The 19,923-nt window shown below is 46.3% G+C and overlaps 1 protein-coding gene across 1 annotated transcript; it reads right to left on the bottom strand.

Annotated features, from left to right (window-relative positions):
* Nucleotides 1–147: 147 nt before the first annotated feature.
* Nucleotides 148–17,416, bottom strand: phpt1 (phosphohistidine phosphatase 1). The gene is made up of 3 exons (XM_068011976.1): nucleotides 17,222–17,416; nucleotides 3,954–4,078; nucleotides 148–428 (listed from the first exon to the last, which is right to left on the bottom strand). The coding sequence occupies exons 1-3, from the start codon at nucleotides 17,367–17,369 to the stop codon at nucleotides 336–338; spliced, it is 366 nt and encodes a 121-aa protein (XP_067868077.1). The 5' UTR covers nucleotides 17,370–17,416; the 3' UTR covers nucleotides 148–335.
* Between the last annotated feature and the right edge of the window lie 2,507 nt (nucleotides 17,417–19,923).

Raw genomic sequence — 19,923 nt, 5'->3', positions numbered from 1 at the left:
AAAGGGCGCACTTGTTCCCCGCTGCACCCCAGAGCGCGCACTCGTTCCCCGCTGCACCCCAGAGCGCGCACTCGTTCCCCGCTGCAGTTAGGATTGTAAAAACATGTCCAGACAGACAAGAGACAAACCTGCTCTTCCACAGTTAAGGAGGCTGAGTGATAATTTACTTTAATTCAGATCTATCATACATGATCATTCAGAGGGGCAGTGCACCTTCTACAAGGGGTTTCAGAGTCCAAGTAAATGAGTTGTCACCAATACAGCAGGAGGCTCCATAGACTGGAACAGTCGTGTTGTGCCAGCTCAGGAGAAAGAACAATCAGAGCCAGGCCACTTCAGTAACCCTCATCTGTCCAGGTCACACAGTAGTCTGGGTACTTGGCTTTCAGGATATCGCTTGTTATTTCATGCTTTGCCCGGCCAAAGCCCTGCGTACAAAAGGTCAAGATTATCAGAATTTTTTTTTTAAGCTTTCAGTCCCCACAGCAGTATTCCCAGCTGCAATCTATCACAAACTTCGATATATAGATCTATATATACTGTTTGATGTTCTCCCTCCCCCTCCTGAAGGTGCTGACTCTGCCTCAGGTTCCACTCCTCAGCCTGTGCAGCTCTTCAGCAACCAAAACTGTCATGTGGCTAATGTTCATACTCTGGCTCAGACTGTGCCAACAACACACTGGATCATAAGGAAATCAGAGGCTGACCTGCTCCCGTCCACAACTGCCACCAACAGGTAAACACAACCACACAAATGGGTACACGCATCACACGCTGCCCCATACCAAACACACATACCATACAGGCACAGACACCATACACCAACACCACATTTGATCCCATTTAAATCCAAGCCTCATTGTCAGGTTGTACTATAATATAATATAAAACAGGTAATGCACACACTGTTACTGACAGTGTAATTGGGGACTCCCGCCAGTGCTGGGAGGCAGGGCTGCCGTCCAGCCTGGGCAGTAGGTTGGCTGAACTCTCAGCCGTGCAGCACACTGCTCCAATGCTCACTCTGTCAGCTGCTCCAATGTTGCCAAATTTGCAGTGTAAACAGGGAAGGGTGTAACACAATGGGAATAGGCCAGTGGCAGACTGACTTCCCAATAATTGGCAGCTCTTGGAAGCATTGTTGGAATTTACTCTAGCTTACTAAGAGTAAGTAGTGTACAGAAGCTCAGTGCATTACCCACTGCCAAGTTCAGCCATCCCTTGACACACACTGTTGTCTTCTCACACTGGTTGAGGGATTGGACAAGTCTGTGCCTTAGGAAAGGGAAATGGCAGATGAAATGGACAAATATTTTGATTCTGTCTTCACTATAGGGGATACAAAGAACATTTCAGTAATAGCTGTAAATCAGGAGGTGGAAGGATATGAGGAACTTGGTGAAATTACAATAACCAGGGAAGCGGTACTAAGCAAACTGATGGAGCTTCGGGCTGACAAGACCCCAGGTCCTGATGGGCTTCATCCTAGGTCTTAAAAGAGGTGGCGAATGAGGTAGTAGATACGTTGGTGTTAATTTTTCAAAATTCGCTATATTCTGGAAAGGTTCCATCAGGCTGGAAAATAGCAAATATAACCCCTCTATTCAAGAAGGGGTTTGGGGGTGGGGGGGAAAGAGGCAGAAAACAGGTAACTGGGCACTTCGAAAAACTCTCAGTAATCTGGAATAGTCAGCATGGCTTTTTGAAAGGGAAATCGTGTTTAACAAATCTATTGGAGTTCTTTGAAGGAGTAACATGTGCCATGAATAAAGTGGAGCCTGTTGACGTATTGGACTTGGATTTCCAGAAGGCATTTGACAAGGTGCCACATAAAAGGTTATAGCGTAAAGTAAGAGCTCATGGTGTAGGGGGTAACATATAAGCATGGATAGAAGATTGGCTAGCTGACAGAAAACAGAGAGTATGCATAAAAGGGTCCTTTTCTGACTGGCAGGATGTGACAAGTGGAGTTCCGCAGGGGCCTCAACTTTTTATAATTTATATCAATGACTTAGATGAGGGGAGCAATGGCATGGTAGATAAATTTGCAGATGACACAAAGATAGGTAGGAAAGTATGTTGTTAAGAGGACTTAATGAGGTTGAATGAGGGGCGAAAATCTGGCAGATAGAATATAATCTGGAAAAATGTGAAGTTGTTCACTTTGACAGGAAGAATAAAAAAGCTGAGTATTACTTAAACGGAGAACAACTGCAGAATTCCGAGGTGCAGAGGGATCGAGGTGTTCTAGTGCATGAGTCACAAAGTTAGTATGTAGGTACAGGAAGTAACAAAGGCGGCAAATGGAATGCTATCCTTTATTACAAAAGGAATTGAAAATAAAATGAAGTATGTTATGCTTCAGTTGTACAGGGCATTGGTGAGACCACATCTCGAATACTGTGTGCAGTTTTGGTCTCCTTATTTAAGGAAGGATGTGAATGCATTGGCGGCGGTTCAGAGGAGGTTTTCTAGATTGATACCTGGAATGAGTGGGTTGTCTTAAGAGGAAAGGTTGGTCAGACTGGGCTTGTTTTCACTGCAGTTTAGAAGAGTGAAGTGAGACTTGACTGAACTATATCAGATCCTGAATGGTCTTGACAAAGTGGATGTGGAAAGGAGTCCAGAACTAGGGGGCACTGTTTTAAAATTAGGAGTCGCCCTTTCAGGACAGAGATGAGGAGAATTTTTTTCTGAGTTGTGCAACTTTGGAACTCTCTGCCTCAGAAGGTGGTGGAGGCAGGGTCACTGAATATTTTTAAGGTGGAGGTAGATAGATTGTTAGGCAAGGGAATCAAAGGTGATCAGGTTAGATGGGAGTGTGGAATTTGAGACACAAACAGATCAGCCATGATCTTATTGAATGGCGGAGCAGGCTCGAGGGAACGAATGGCCTACTCCTGCTCCTAGTTCGTATGGAGCTGCCTCGGCTGGGGAAAGAGGGTGGGCTAAAATTGGTGGGAGGGGGTGGAAGGAAAAATTACCATCCAGCCAGCCCTGCTGCAAAATAGATATCAGGTGGAAGAGAAGGCTGCAATGTCCTCCACAGTTACAGCCTTATGCCATTTCCTTCTGAGGCTCCAGTAACGTCACTTAGGCATCTGCTCAGGCATTCCAGCACAGGGTGCACACACACACACCCTCCAATCAGTGTTTACACACCATTCCCATCAGGGTGGAACGTCACCCCCTACGCCGGGGGGGGGGGGGAGCGTCACCCGCTGCGGGGAACATCACCCACCCCACCTCCCGCAATCAGAGGATGCACCACTTGTTGTGATATCACTTTAACAGTTTGAATACCTCACACGTCAAAGGAAATGATGCCAGTCGGAGATGTGTTCGCCAGCTTGTCACACATGTATGATCGAGCTGTAAATTTGTTACTTCACAATAAAGAACCTACAATTTAGTTACCTTTCAACTGAGGATTGTCTAGTAACTTATAGCTGGAGAAGGCAATAACACAGCACCTACCCCCACTTTTCAATCAGGGGTCACATCACCACGCCAATCAGGGAGTACAACCCCCCCCACCTCTCCCAATCAGGAGGTACACACCTCGACCACCATCCACCCCCCCCAAATCAACGGTACACCAACCCCCCCCCCCCCACAGATCAGGGGGTATACACTACTCTCACCGCTTTCCCCCCCCCCCCAAAATCAGGGGGTACACCACCCTTGCCTCCCCCAATCGTAATCCTAGATTGGGAAGCTTGGCTGATTTCTGCTCTCTAACCCAGGGGCCAACCTAGATCAGATGAGCTAACTCAGCACAAGCCAAGAATGAAGCATGAATGCTTGTCGTCCTCAGGATTATGTTAAAGAGTTATCACTGTCTATTGTCACTGAGCTGAGGGGGCACCAGCTCAGGGGAGTCTCCAGCTCTTCTCGTGCATTTTCCCCTTGACTGTTTTGCAACAAACCTTGCCTTTCCCCTCTGTACTTACCATAGAATATCCATACACGTGGATCTTCTTCTCTGCACTATCGTGCTTAATTCGACCTCCACCCTCGCACTCACAGTACAGACCCTGCTTCTCAATCTCAGCAGACACCTCGTCGTAGATATCAGCTGTGGTTACAGTAAAGCACAAGACCATTTCAGGACAGCAGGCACCATATCAACCAAATCACAGGAAATATTCCCAACATGGGTTAGGTAGCTCCCTCTACACCAAGACTTCTCAACCATTGGTCTGCCCAAAATAATTTCAGCATTATAGATCCTCATTTGTAAATGGTAAGTAAATCTATGAGCCCCAGATCAGTCACTCCGTGACTTCATCTCTCCATGGCTACGGGAAGTGTCTTTTTTTTTTAAAAGCTTACCAAACTACTATATTTCCCTTGGTGACATTTCTCCAATCACCAGAAATATCTTCAGCAAAGCTGTTCCTATTGCTTTCGATACTCAAACATAAACCATTCCCTGTCCCCTCAGGCTACATTTACTGTTCCCTAAAAACCCACCCACTGCTGCTTTCAAAAACAGATAAGACTTGGATTTGTTGTATCCCTCTAAAACTTACATTTAACATGTGCCTGTTTTTAATCAATCACTTTCTTCGGGAGGGAAACATACGCTTTCCCCTCAGTCATTCATTTATTTTTAATTTCTGCATTGTGATCTTTGATCACAAGTTTCATTATTCTATTGCCACTGATGTTTTGTTTTAAGAATCTGAATGCGTCTCAGAATTTATCTTTTGAGCAAAAAAACTCAACACAGAAAGCAGGCTGAACAAACACCCATCTGTTATCTGTCAGTTTTAGTTCTTATTTCCCCAAGGTCAGGCTTCTGAGTGCAGCACACACATATACATGTGTATAAAATATGTGTATTTTCAATACATTCTTTTGTTCTTTTCCCAGAATAAACAATTTCACCTTTCAATTTCTCTCTCTCATTGGGTTTCCTGTTACACTGCTGCCTGAGTAATTAACACGAGCAGTAACAAAAATAAAACTGATGCGTTGTGAGATCTAACCAAAGTGATGCTTGGCAACACATCCTGTTATATAGGACACCTATAATAAAAACAGAAAGTGCTGGAAATACTCAACAGGTCTGGCAGCATCTGTGGAGAAAGAAGCAGAGTTAACGTTTCAGGTCTGTGATCTTTCATCAGAACACAGACCTGAAACGTTAACTCTATTTCTCTCTCCACAAATGCTGCCAGACCTGCTGAGTACTTACAGCACTTTCTGTTTTTATTTCAGATATCCAGCATCCGCAGTATTTTGCTTTTATATAGGATGCCTACATTGGCAATGTGTCTTGTGTAATACATGCAGATATACAGCTAGTCTAATGAGATGTTAGCACAGGAGTGTCCCAGCTAGATCCCTGGGCTATGCTCAGTCCCGACTCAAATGGCTTTAAAAGTGTCTCCAGTACCTGTCTGCAGGGTAAAAAAAAACAGTCAGCCAGGACGGCCACTCCTGACTGTAATGGAGTGAGCCCCGGCTGGAAACAGGATTGCGCTGTCTATGGTACAACTGAATAACAGCACTGCTTCTCCCACAGCACTGACTGTGTTGGTCCCATTTAGCACAACCTACTTATGTGAGGTAGGATTTTCCACAATGAAAACAATGTACTGAGTCTAGATGAACACTGACCATGACTTGCGTGTGCGCTTGGCGAAAGTTCCTCCCCGTCTTGATAGAATTATTACTCAGCACCAGCAACAGGATTCACATTAAATAATTTATTTTTATACAGAAAAAATACTTGTGCTGCAGGGGGTCTGTGGAATTTTTATACCATGGGAGGGGAGACTCAGAAGCAAAAAAGTTGAGAATCCCTGCAACACACTGCCCCATCAAACACTCCCAGGACAAGTACAGCACAGGGTTAGATATAGAGTAAAGCACCCTCTACACTGTCCTCAAACACTCCCAGGACAGGTACAGCACAGGGTTAGATATACAGTAAAGCTCCCTCTACACTGTCCCCAAACACTCCCAGGGATAGGTACAGTACGGGGGGTTAGATACAGAGTAAAGCTCCCTCTACACTGTCCACATCAAATACTCCCAGGACAGGTACAGCACGGGGGTTAGATACAGAGTAAAGCTTCCTCTACACTGTCCCCATCAAACACTCCCAGGACAGGTACAGCAAGGGGGTTAGATACAGAGTAAAGCTCCCTCTACACTGTCCCCCATCAAAAAAAAAGAAGAAAAAAAAAACAGGGTTAGATATAGAGTAAAGCTCCCTCTACACTGTCCCCAAACACTCCCAGGACAGGTACAGCACAGGGTTAGATATAGAGTAAAGCTCCCTCTACACTGTCCCCAAACATTCCCAGGACAGAAAAAATAAAAAAATAAATAAATAAAATGGATTAGACAGAATAAAGCTCCCTTTACACTGTCCCATCAAACACTCCCAGGACAGGTAAATATAGAAAATAGGAGCAGGAGTAGGCCATTCAGCCCTTCGAGCCTGCTCTGCCATTCATTATGATCATAGCTGATCATCCAACTCAGTAACCTGTTCCCGCTTTTGCCCCATACCCTTTGAACCCTTTAAACCCAAGAGCTACATCTAACTCCTTCTTGAAAACATAGTGTTTTGGCCTCAACCACTTTCTGTGGTAGCGAATTCCACAGGTTCACCACTCTCTGGGTGAAGAGATTTCTCCTCATCTCAGTCCTGAAAGGTTTACCCCGTATCCTTAGACTATGACCCCCTGGTTCTGGACTCCCCCACCATCGGGAACATCCTTCCTGCATCTACCCTGTCAAGTCCTGTTAGAATTTTATAGGTTTCTATGAGGTCCCCCCCTCACTCTTCTGAACTCCAGCGAATATAATCCTAACCGACTCAATCTCTCCTCATACGTCAGTCCCGCCATCCCAGGAATCATTCTGGTAAACCTTCGCTGCACTCCCTCTATAGCAAGAACATCCTTCCTCAGATAAGGAGACCAAAACTGCACACAATATTCCAGGTGTGGCCTCACCAAGGCCCTGTATAATTGCAGCAAGACATCCCTGCTCCTGTACTCGAATCCTCTCGATATGAAGGCCAACATACCATTTGCCTTTTTTACCGCCTGCTGCACCTGCATGCTTACCTTCAGCGATTGGTGTACGAGAACACCCAGGTCTTGTTGCATATTCCCCTCTCTCAGTTTATAGGTACAGCATGGATTAGACAGAGTAAAGCTCCCTCTACACTATCCCATTAAACACTCCCAGGACAGGTACAGCATGGATTAGATACAACATCAGGTCTAGAATAGTTGTGGAAAGGGGAAAGGAACAATCAAAGGTGATGATCCTTAATTGGTGGGGGACGGAGGGGGGCTAACCTCAGTCAGCAGGAAAGCAATTTGGCCCAGCTGGATTAGAATCAAAGATTGAGGTAAAACAGTAAATGAGCAAGCAATGTGAGGTTTTCAAAGATGAGATCGTTCAGGTACTGACTAGACACATTTGCAGGAGGGGCATCCAAAGCCTGAGCTCCCTGGGTGACTGAAGATATAAGACTAAAATGAAGCAGGAAAAGGAGGGTTGTGATAAATGCAGGCTCATAATTCAGTGGATAATCAAGCTGAACACACCAAGTATAATAGAGAACAGACAAAGGGGTAAAGAGAAAGTGAGAGAAAAGATTAGCAGGTGACATAAAAGGGAACCCCAAATCTTTACAAGTAGTAAAAAGGTAGTCAAAGGAAGGGTGGGACTGAATAGGGACTAAAAGGAGCTATTCATCTGGAAGCAGAAGACATGGCTGAGGTACTAAATAAATACTTTGCAACTGTCTTCACAAAACAAGAGCCTGTTGGCAATGTAGCAGTAAAGGAGGAGCCAGTCGAGAAACTGGACAAGATAAAATTAGAAAGAGCTGAAGTACTTCAAAGGTTGGCAGTGCTTAAAGTAGAAAAGTCACCAGGTCCAATGGAATGCATTCTAGGTTACTGAGGGAAGTCAGGGTTGAAATTCCCAAGACTCTTGTTTCCAAATCTTACCATAGTCTCACCCCTCTCTATCTCTGTCATCTCTTCCAGCCCCACAACCCACCATGATATCTGCACTCCTCTGGTCTTTTGAGCATCCCCGATTTTAATCGCTCCACCACTGGCAGCCGTGCCTTCAGCTGCCTGGGCCCTAAGCTCGGGAATTCCCTCCCTAAACCTCTGTCTTTCGACCTCTCTTTCTTCCTTTCAGAGGCTCCTTAAAACCTACCTCTCTGACCAAACTTTTGGCCATCTGCCCCAGTATCTGTTTATGTGACTTGGTATTAAATGTTGCTTTATAACACTCCTGTGAAGCGCCTTGGGAAGTTTTATTACGTTAAAAGTACTATATAAATATAAGTTGTTGTTGGTTCTGGGCACAATCTTCCTTGGATATGGGAGGGGTGCCAAAGGACTGGAAGTGCAATACCCTATGAAAGAAAGAAGAGGGGTATAAACCTGGCAATTTAAAGGCCAATCAACCTAACTTTGGTGGTGGAAAACTTTTAAGAGACAATAATCCAGGTCAAAATTGCCACATGGAAAAGTATGGGCTAATAAATGAAAGTTATCATGGATTTGTTAAAGGCAAATCGTGCTTGACTAACTTGATTAAACTCTTTGATGAAGTAACAGAGGGGGCTGATGAGAGCAGTGTGGTCGATGTTGTGTATATGGACTTGCAAAAGGATACTGATAAAGTACCACATGATAGACTTGGGAAGTCCATGGAAAAAGAACAGTGACAGCATGGTTACATAATTGGCTAAGAGACTGAAAGCAGCGAGTAGTGGTGAACAGTTGTTTTTTTTTAGACTGAAGGGAAGTATACAGTGGTGTTCCCTAGGGTTCAGTACTGGGACCACTACTCCTCTGATATACTTGAATGACTTGGACTTTGGAATAAAGAGCACAAATTTAAAATTTGCAGCTGATACACTTGGAAGTGTAGTTAGTAAACAGTAAGGCAGATATTGATAAATTTCAACACAGACTGCCTGGTGGGCAGACCCATGGCAGATGAAATTTAAAGCAGAAAAGTATGGAGTAATAGATTTTGGTAGGAAGAATAAAGAGAGGCAATATGAAATAAATGGTACAATGTTAAAGGCGGTGCAGGAACAGAGAAACCTGCGGATGTATGTACACAAATCTTCAAAGATGCAGGACAAGTTGAGAAGTTGTTAGAAAATGTACACAGTGATCCTTGGCTTTATTAAGAGGTATAGAATACAAAAAGGAGGAAGTTATAAAGCACAGGTTGAGTCTCAGCTGGAGTAGTGTGCTCAATTCTGGGCACCTCACTTTAGGAAGGATGTCAAGGCCTTGGAGAGGGTGCAGAAGAGATTTATCAGGATGGTACCAGGGATGAGAGACTTCAGTTATGTAGAGTCTGGAGAAACTGGGACTGCACTCCATGAAGCAAAGGAGGTGACAGTGAGATTTGATAGTGATATTCAAAATTTTGAATGGTTTTGATAGATTTTCCTTATTTACTCGGTTTCCAGTGACAGAAAAGTTGGTAATTAAGGATATTGGCAAAAGAACGAGAGGCGACATGAGGAGAATTTACTTTTAACAGAGCAAGTTACAATGATCTGGAATGTGCTCCCTGAAAGGACAGTGGAAGCAGATTTAATAATTTTTAAAAGGGAATTGGACAAAAACTTGAAGGGGAACAATTTGCACAGCTATGGGGAAAAGAGCAGGGGAATGGGATTAATTGGATAGCTGTTTCAAACAGCTGGCCAAATAGCATTCTTCTGTGCTGTATTGTATGACATGGAGTAAAGGTCCCTCCATACAGTCCTGTCAAATACTCCAGAGGGACCAAACTCATTGCACACAGAACCCTGACACCTGGCTGTAAAAAACCATTATCAGACCCATGGACCTGATCCTCCCCACCCTGGTACCATAGAAATGGTGTAGGAGGTGACCATTTGGCCCATCGTGTCTGTGCCGGCCAGAAAGGTGTCATCCAACCTAATCCCACTTTCCAGCTCTCGGTCCGTAGCTCTGTAGGTTATGACACCTCAAGTACATATGCAAGTATTTTTAAATGTTATGAGGGTTTCTGCCTCTTCTACCCTTTCAGGCAGTGAGTTCTAGACCTTTACCAGCCTCTGGATGAATAAATTTTTCAACTCTCCTCTAATCATTCTGCTAATTACTTTAACTCTATGCCCCCTGATTATTGACCTCTCTGCAAATGGAATTAGGTTCTTCCTATCCACTGAATCTAGACCTCTCAATTTTATGCACCTCAATTTCTAAATTCACTTGTAACAGCCCTTCAAAACACTCCCACAGGGGATGCTGAGACCAAGTGGGCCCACATCAGAGACGCCATCTATGAGTCAGCTTTGACCACCTACGGCAAACGTGCGAAGAGGAATGCAGACTGGTTTCAATCTCATATTGAAGAGCTGGAACCTGTCATAGCCGCTAAGCTCATTGCACTGTTGTTTATGTTTAGAGATACAGCACTGAAACAGGCCCTTCGGCCCACCGAGTCTGTGCAGACCATCAACCACCCATTTTATACTAATCCTACACTAATTCCACATCCCCACCTGTCTCTATATTTCCCTACCACCTACCTATACTAGGGGCAATTTATAAAGGCCAATTAACCTATCAACCAGCAAGTCTTTAGCATGTGGGAGGAAACCGGAGCACCCGGAGGAAACCCACGCAGACACAGGGAGAACTTGCAAACTCCACACAGGCAGTCCCCAGAATTGAACCCGGGTCGCTGGAGCTGTGAGGCTGCGGTGCTAACCACTGCGCCGCCCGTGAGCTACTGTTGAACTACAAGAAAGCCCCCAGCGATTTAACATCCGCAGCACTTAAAGCAGCCAGAAGCACTGCACAAAGAACAGCCAGGCGCTGCGCAAACTACTACTGGCAACACCTATGCAGTCATATTCAGCTGGCCTCAGACACCGGAAACATCAGAGGAATGTATGATGGCATTAAGAGAGCTCTTGGGCCAACCATCAAGAAGATCGCCCCCCTCAAATCTAAATCAGGGGACATAATCACTGACCAACGCAAACAAATGGACCGCTGGGTTGAGCACTCCCTAGAATTGTACTCCAGGGAGAATGTTGTCACTGAGACTGCCCTCAATGCAGCCCAGCCTCTACCAGTCATGGATGAGCTGGACATACAGCCAACCAAATCGGAACTCAGTGATGCCATTGATTCTCTAGCCAGCGGAAAAGCCCCGGGAAGGACAGCATTACCCCTGAAATAATCAAGAGTGCCAAGCCTGCTATACTCTCAGCACTACATGAACTGCTATGCCTGTGCTGGGACGAGGGAGCAGTACCCCAGGACATGCGCGATGCCAATATCATCACCCTCGATAAAAACAAAGGTGACCGCGGTGACTGCAACAACTACCGTGGAATCTCCCTGCTCAGCATAGTGGGGAAAGTCTTTGCTCGAGTCACTCTAAACAGGCTCCAGAAGCTGGCCGAGCGCGTCTACCCTGAGGCACAGTGTGGCTTTCGTGCAGAGAGATCGACCGTTGACATGCTGTTCTCCCTTCGTCAGATACAGGAGAAATGCCGTGAACAACAGATGCCCCTCTACATTGCTTTCATTGATCTCACCAAAGCCTTTGACCTCGTCAGCAGACATGGTCTCTTCAGACTATTAGTAAAGATTGGATGCCCACCAAAGCTACTAAGTATCATCACCTCATTCCATGACAATATGAAAGGCACAATTCAACAAGGTGGCTCCTCATCAGACCCCTTTCCTATCCTGAGTGGCGTGAAACAGGGCTGTGTTCTCGCACCCACACTTTTTGGGATTTTCTTCTCCCTGCTGCTTTCACATGCTTTCAAGTCCTCTGAAGAAGGAATTTTCCTCCACACAAGATCAGGGGGCAGGTTGTTCAACCTTGCCCGTCTAAGAACGAAGTCCAAAGTACGGAAAGTCCTCATCAGGGAACTCCTTTTTGCTGACGATGCTGCATTAACATCTCACACTGAAGAGTGTCTGCAGAGACTCATCGACAAGTTTGCGGCTGCCTGCAATGAATTTGGCCTAACCATCAGCCTCAAGAAAACGAACATCATGGGGCAGGATGTCAGAAATGCTCCATCCATCAATATTGGTGACCACACTCTGGAAGTGGTTCAAGAGTCCACCTACCTAGGCTCAACTATAACCAGTAACCTGTCTCTAGATGCAGAAATCAACAAGCGCATGGGAAAGGCTTCCACTGTTATGTCCAGACTGGCCAAGAGAGTGTGGGAAAATGGCGCACTGACACGGAACACAAAAGTCCGAGTGTATCAGGCCTGTGTCCTCAGTACCTTGCTCTATGGCAGCGAGGCCTGGACAACGTATGTCAGCCAAGAGCGACGTCTCAATTCATTCCATCTTCGCTGCCTCCGGAGAATACTTGGCATCAGGTAGCAGCACCGTATCTCCAACACAGAAGTCCTCGAGGCGGCCAACATCCCCAGCTTATATACACTACTGAGTCAGTGGCGCTTGAGATGGCTTGGCCATGTGAGCCGCATGGAAGATGGCAGGATCCCCAAGGACACATTGTACAGCGAGCTCGCCACTGGTATCAGACCCACCAGCCGTCCATGTCTCCGCTTTAAAGACGTCTGCAAACGCGACATGAAATCCTGTGACATTGATCACAAGTCGTGGGAGTCAATTGCCAGCGTTCACCAGAGCTGGCGGGCAGCCATAAAGACGGGGCTAAAGTGTGGCGAGTCGAAGAGACTTAGTAGTTGGCAGGAAAAAAGACAGAGGCGCAAGGGGAGAGCCAACTGTGTAACAGCCCCGACAAACAAATTTCTCTGCAGCACCTGTGGAAGAGCCTGTCACTCTAGAATTGGCCTTTATAGCCACTCCAGTCGCTGCTTCACAAACAACTGACCACCTCCAGGCACTTACCCATTGTCTCTCGAGACAAGGAGGCCAAAGAAGAATTAAATCTCCCCTCAGCATTCTCTGTTTCAAATACACCCCTAGCCTATCCAATCTTTCCCCAGGTAAAATTCTCCATTCCTGGAAACATCCTCATAAATCTCCACTGTACCCTCAGTGCAATTGCATCCTTCCTGTAACACCATGACCAGAACTGTAAGCAGTTCTCTAGCTGTGGTCTAGTATTTTATATAGTTCCAGCATAACCGCCCTGCTCTTATATTCTATGCCTCGGCTAATAAAGGAAAGCTTTCTTCATCACCTTATCTACCTACGCTTAGTTTTTTAGTTTAGTTTAGAGATACAGCACTGAAACAGGCCCTTCAGCCCACCGAGTCTGTGCCGACTATCAAAACCCATTTATACTAATCCTACACTAATTCCATATTCCTACCACATCCCCACCTGTTCCTATATTTCCCTACCACCTACCTATACTAGGGACAATTTATAATGGCCAATTTACCTATCAACCGGCAAGTCTTTGGCATATGGGAGGAAACTGGAGCACCTGGAGGAAACCCACGCAGACACAGGGAGAACTTGCAAACTCCACACAGGCAGAACCCAGAATTGAACCCGGGTCGCTGGAGCTGTGAGGCTGCGGTGCTAACCACTGCGCCGCCCTGTGCGCTGGTACCATCAAGGATCTGTGGACATACACTCAAAGGTCCTTCTGTTCCTCTACTATTCTCAGTAATCTACCATTTATTGTGTATTCCCTTGCCTTGTTTGCCCACCGCAAATGTATTACCTCACATTTCTCCAGATTGAACCCCATTTGCCCACCTGACTAGTCCATTGATATCATTCTGCAGTTTGCAGCTTTCTTCTTCATTATCAACCACACGGCCAATTATTGTACCATCTACAAACTTCTTAATCATATCTCCTACATTCGAGTCCAAATCATTGATGTATACCACAAACAGCAAGGGACCTAGTGCTGAACCCTGTAAAACACCACAGGAAACAACCTTCTAGTCACAAAAACACCCGTCAACCATTACTATAATAAAAGCAAAATACTGCAGATGCTGGAAATCTGAAATAAAAACAAGAAATGCTGGAAATACTCAGTAGGTCTGGCAGCATCTGTGGAGAGAGAAACAGAGTTAACATTTCAGGTCAGTGATCCTTCATCAGAACTGCCAACCATTACTCTTTGCTTCCTGCCTCAGCCAATTTTACATCCAACTTGCTACTTCCTCTTGGGTCCCCATTTGCTCTCACTTTTCCAACCAGTCTGCCACGTGGAACCTTGTCAAAAGCCTTGCTGAAATCCATACAGCCTACATCAAACATGCTACCCTCATCAACCCTCCTCAAAAAATCTCAAATCAAGTTAGTCAGACACAAATCCATTAGCAAATCTGTGCTGTCCTCGATTAATCTGTGTCTTTCTAAATGACGATTTGCACTGTTCCTCAGAATTTTTTCCAATCATTTTCCCACCACTAAGGTTAGGCTGACTGGCCTATAATTACTCAGACGATACCTTCCTCCCTTTTTAAATAACGGTACAATGTTGGCAGTCCTCCAGTTGTCAGGCAATATGCCTGTAGCTGGAAAGTGATGGTCAGAGTCTCTGGTATTTCCTCCCTTGCTGCTTTTAGCAGCCTGGGATACATTTCATTCTGGCCTGGGGATTTTTCCACTTGCAAAGATTCTAAATCCCTTAATATTTTCTCTCTCTCTATGTTTATCCCATCCAATATTTGAAACTCTCCTCCTTAACGACGTCAGCATTGTCCCTCACTTTTGTGAAGACAGACACAAAGTATTCATTAAGAACCATCCCCATGTCTTCCAACTTCACACACAAATTCCCTTTATGGTCTCTAAGCAGATCTACTCTTTGCTTAGTTATCCTTTTGCTCTTTATGTATCTGAAAACATCTTTGCATTTCCCTTGATTTTACTTGCCAATATTTTTTCATGTACTCTCTTTGCTTTCTGAATTTCCTTTCGAATTTCAGCCCTGCACTTTCTGCAGTATTGAGCATGTGACATACATTTCTTTTTTTGCGTTATTCTACTCAGTATGCTTTTTGACATCCGGGGGGCGGGGGTCTAGATTTAAGAGTCCCACCTGTTTTCTTTGTGGAAAGATATTTATCCTGAGTCCTCTTTAGCTCCTCTTTGAATGCCTCCCACTGCTCTGACGCTGACTTATCTTCAAGTAGCAGTTTCCAGTCCACTTTTGCCAAATCAAATCTCAGCGCAGTCAAACTGACCTTTCCCCAAATTAAAACTTTTATCATAGAATCATAGAATGGTTGCAGCACTGGAGGACATTTGGCCCTTCATGTCTGTGCCAGCTCTCAACAAGAGCAACTCAGCCAGTCCCAACCACCCACCCACCACCACCACCCCTTCTCCGCAGCCCTGCAAATTTTTTCTCTTCAGATAATTATCCAATGCCCTTTTGAAAGCCAAAATTGAATCTGCCTCCACCCACAATCTCAGGCAGTGCATTCCAGATCGTAACCACTCACTGCGTATAAAAGCTTTTGCTCATGTCGGTGTTAGTTCTTAAATCTGTGTCTTCTGGTTTTCGACCCTTCCACCAACAAGAACCATTTCCTTCTACCTACTCTGTCTAGACCCCTCAGGATTTTGAGCACCTCTACCAAATCTTCTTTTAACCTTCTCTTCTCTAAGGAGAAGAGCCCCAGCTTCTCTAATTTATCCACGTGACTGAAGTCACTCACCCCCTGGAACTATTCTCCTAAATGTTTTCTGCATCCTCTCTAATGCCATCATATCCTTCCTAAGGTATGGTGCCCAGAACTGGATGCAATACTCCAGTTCAGGCCGAACCAGTGTTTAATATAGGTTCACCATAACTTCCTTGCTTTTGTACTCTATGCCTCTATTTATAAAGCCCAGGGTTCTGTATGTCTTATTAACTACTCCCTCAACATGCCCTGCCGCCTTCAACGATTTGTCCACATATATACCGCAGATCTCCCAGCTCTTGCACCCCCTTTAGAATTGCATCCTTTATTTTATATTGCCTTTCCATGTTCTTCCGACCAAAATGAATCACTTCACACTTCTCTGCATTAAATTTCATCTGCCACATGTCCACCCATTCCACCAGCCTGTCCATGTCCTCTTGAAGTTTACAATACTCCCAAGTTTTTTTATCATTTGCAAATTTTGAAATTGTTCCCTGTACACTAAAGTCTAGGTCATTAATACACACAAGAAAAGAATGGGTCCTAACATCGACCCCTGGGGAATCCCATTGTATACCTTCATCCAGTCTGAAAAACAACCGCTCACCACTACTCTCTACTCCCTGTCACTCAGTCAACATCATATCCACTGTTCTGATGAAAGGTCACTGACCTGAAACAGTAACTCTGCTTCTCTTTCCACAGAGGCTGCCTGACCTGCTGAGTATTTCCAGCATTTCTTGTTTAATATCCACTTTCCCTCTTATTCCATGGATTGTAACTTTGCTGACAAGCCCGTTATGTGCCACTTTGTCAAATGCCTTTTGGAAGTCCATGTAAACCACATCAACTGCATTATCTTCATCAACCCTCTCCGTTACCTCATCAAAAAACACAATCAAGTTAAACACTATTTGCCTTTTCAGTCTAGGCTGACTTCCGTAATTAATCTACATTTGTCCAAGTGACAATTTTGTTCTGGATTATAGTTTCTGAAAGCTTTCCCACCACTAAGGTTAAACTGACTGGTTGCTGGGCTTGTCCTTACTCCATTTTTCGAACAATGGTGTAACATTTGCAATTCTCCAGCCCTCTGGCACTACCTCTGTATCTCAGGAAAACTGAAAGATTATGGCCAGCGCCTCTGCAATTTCCACCCTTACTTCCCTCAGCTGCATCTGAGCCAGTGACTTATGAACTTTAAGTGCAGTCAGTCTTTCTAATACCTCACCTTTACCAATTTTTGGCTTGGTCTATCTTTGACCTTTTCCATAACCAGCCTAAATCTAATTGAATTATGATCACTTCCACCAAAGTGCTCCCGAACTGTTACCCCTTCCACCTGCCCAGTTTCATTTCCTAAAATTAAGTCTACAGACTGACTAAAAACGTTCTCCTGAATGCATTTGAAGAATTCTTCTCCCGCTGTGCCTTTCACATTCCACTGATTAGGGTAATTGAAATCCCTCACGATTACTGCCCTACTGTTTCTGCATTTCTCAGTATTTTGCCGCTCTACATCCCCCCGCCCCCCCAGGACTGTTTGGGGTTTATGAACACTCCACACTCCCAACACTGTGATTACCCCGGCATTACCGTGATACTCGGCCGAGGCCCAGCCCCGCACGATATTCTTCTCCTCACCGCTCTCGCTACCCTGCTGAACCCGTATTAACACATATTTAAACAATCCGTCTGAATCTATCCGCACATCAGCGACCCGCTCAAGCCCCGACACTGCCATGACACCCGAACATGCGTACAGCCACGCCACCCGCCGAGCATGCGTACAACCGCCGCCGACGCCGAGCATGCGTACAGACGCCTCCGAGCATGCGTACAGCCGCCGCCGAGCATGCGTACAACAGCCGCCGCCGACGCCGACCACGAGCATGCGTACAATCGCCAACCCGCCGCCGCCGCCGGCCACACATGCGCACAGCCGCCGCAGCCGACGGATGGAAGGTTTTCCCATTGTCTTGCCGCCGTTCACCTCCGCTCAGTCGCCAAAGCGGCAGCACTGAGACAGCGAGGGAATGGAGGCTGAAACAGAGGACATCCAGCACCCAACTACTACCCACCCAGCATCCAAATATCACCCACCCAGCATCCAAATACGACCCACCCAGCATCCAAATATCACCCACCCAGCATCCAAATACTACCCACCCAGCACACAAATATCACCACCCAGCACCCAAATATCACCTACCCAGCATCCAAATACGACCCACCCAGCATCCAAATATCACCCACCCAGCACCCAAATATCACCACCCAGCACCCAAATACCACCCACCCAGCACCCAAATATCACCTACCCAGCACCCAAATATCACCTACCCAGCATCCAAATACTACCCACCCAGCACCCAAATATCACCCACCCAGCACCCAAATATCACCACCCAGCACCCAAATATCACCTACCCAGCATCCAAATACTACCCACCCAGCACCCAAATATCACCCACCCAACATCCAAATACCACCCACCCAGCATCCAAATACTACCCACCCAGCACCCAAATACCACCCACCCAGCATCCAAATACCACCCACCCAGCACCCAAATACCACCCACCCAGCACCCAAATATTACCTACCCAGCACCCAAATACCTCCACCCAGCACCCAAATACCACCCACCCAGCACCCAAATATTACCCACCCAGCACCCAAATACCACCCACCCAGCACCCAAATATCACCTACCCAGCACCCAAATATCACCCACCCAGCACCCAAATACCACCACCCAGCACCCAAATACCACCCACCCAGCACCCAAATACCACCACCCAGCACCCAAATACCACCCACCAGCACCCAAATATGACCTACCCAGCATCCAAATACTACCCACCCAGCACCCAAATATCACCCACCCAGCACCCAAATATCACCACCCAGCACCCAAATATCACCCACCCAGCACCCAAATATCACCACCCAGCACCCAAATATCACCCACCCAGCATCCAAATACTACCCACCCAGCACGCAAATATCACCCACCCAGCACCCAAATATCACCACCCAGCACCCAAATATCACCACCCAGCACCCAAATATCACCTACCCAGCACCCAAATACCACCCACCCAGCACCCAAATATTACCCACCCAGCACCCAAATACCACCCACCCAGCACCCAAATATCACCTACCCAGCACCCAAATATCACCCACCCAGCACCCAAATACCACCACCCAGCACCCAAATATCACCTACCCAGCACCCAAATATCACCTACCCAGCCTCCAAATACTACCCACCCAGCACCCAAATACCACCCACCCAGCATCCAAATACCACCCACCCAGCACCCAAATACCACCCACCCAGCACCCAAATATTACCTACACAGCACCCAAATACCTCCACCCAGCACCCAAATACCACCCACCCAGCACCCAAATATTACCCACCCAGCACCCAAATATCAGCTACCCAGCACCCAAATATCACCTACCCAGCATCCAAATACTACCCACCCAGCACCCAAATATCACCCACCCAGCACCCAAATATCACCACCCAGCACCCAAATATCACCTACCCAGCATCCAAATACTACCCACCCAGCACCCAAATATCACCCACCCAACATCCAAATACCACCCACCCAGCATCCAAATACTACCCACCCAGCACCCAAATACCACCCACCCAGCATCCAAATACCACCCACCCAGCACCCAAATACCACCCACCCAGCACCCAAATATTACCTACCCAGCACCCAAATACCTCCACCCAGCACACAAATACCACCCACCCAGCACCCAAATATTACCCACCCAGCACCCAAATACCACCCACCCAGCACCCAAATATCACCTACCCAGCACCCAAATATCACCCACCCAGCACCCAAATACCACCACCCAGCACCCAAATACCACCCACCCAGCACCCAAATACCACCACCCAGCACCCAAATACCACCCACCAGCACCCAAATATGACCTACCCAGCATCCAAATACTACCCACCCAGCACCCAAATATCACCCACCCAGCACCCAAATATCACCACCCAGCACCCAAATATCACCCACCCAGCACCCAAATATCACCACCCAGCACCCAAATATCACCCACCCAGCATCCAAATACTACCCACCCAGCACGCAAATATCACCCACCCAGCACCCAAATATCACCACCCAGCACCCAAATATCACCACCCAGCACCCAAATATCACCTACCCAGCACCCAAATACCACCCACCCAGCACCCAAATATTACCCACCCAGCACCCAAATACCACCCACCCAGCACCCAAATATCA

This window comes from Heterodontus francisci, chromosome 32 (genome assembly GCF_036365525.1).
Source record: "Heterodontus francisci isolate sHetFra1 chromosome 32, sHetFra1.hap1, whole genome shotgun sequence".
NCBI classification, from domain to species: Eukaryota; Metazoa; Chordata; class Chondrichthyes; order Heterodontiformes; family Heterodontidae; genus Heterodontus; species Heterodontus francisci.
This window is presented reverse-complemented; position numbering and strand designations above follow the sequence as displayed.

What these genes read in the sequence shown, in the direction of transcription:
- phpt1 (XM_068011976.1), bottom strand. Translation starts at nt 17,369, where the DNA reads ATGGCAGTGTCGGGGCTTGAGCGGGTCGCTGATGTGCGGATAGATTCA. An exon ending in GGCCTCGGCCGAGTATCACG is followed by an intron (nt 4,079 to 17,221) that starts GTAATGCCGGGG and finishes CTGTAACCACAG; the next exon opens with CTGATATCTACGACGAGGTG. An exon ending in ACGTGTATGGATATTCTATG is followed by an intron (nt 429 to 3,953) that starts GTAAGTACAGAG and finishes TTTTGTACGCAG; the next exon opens with GGCTTTGGCCGGGCAAAGCA.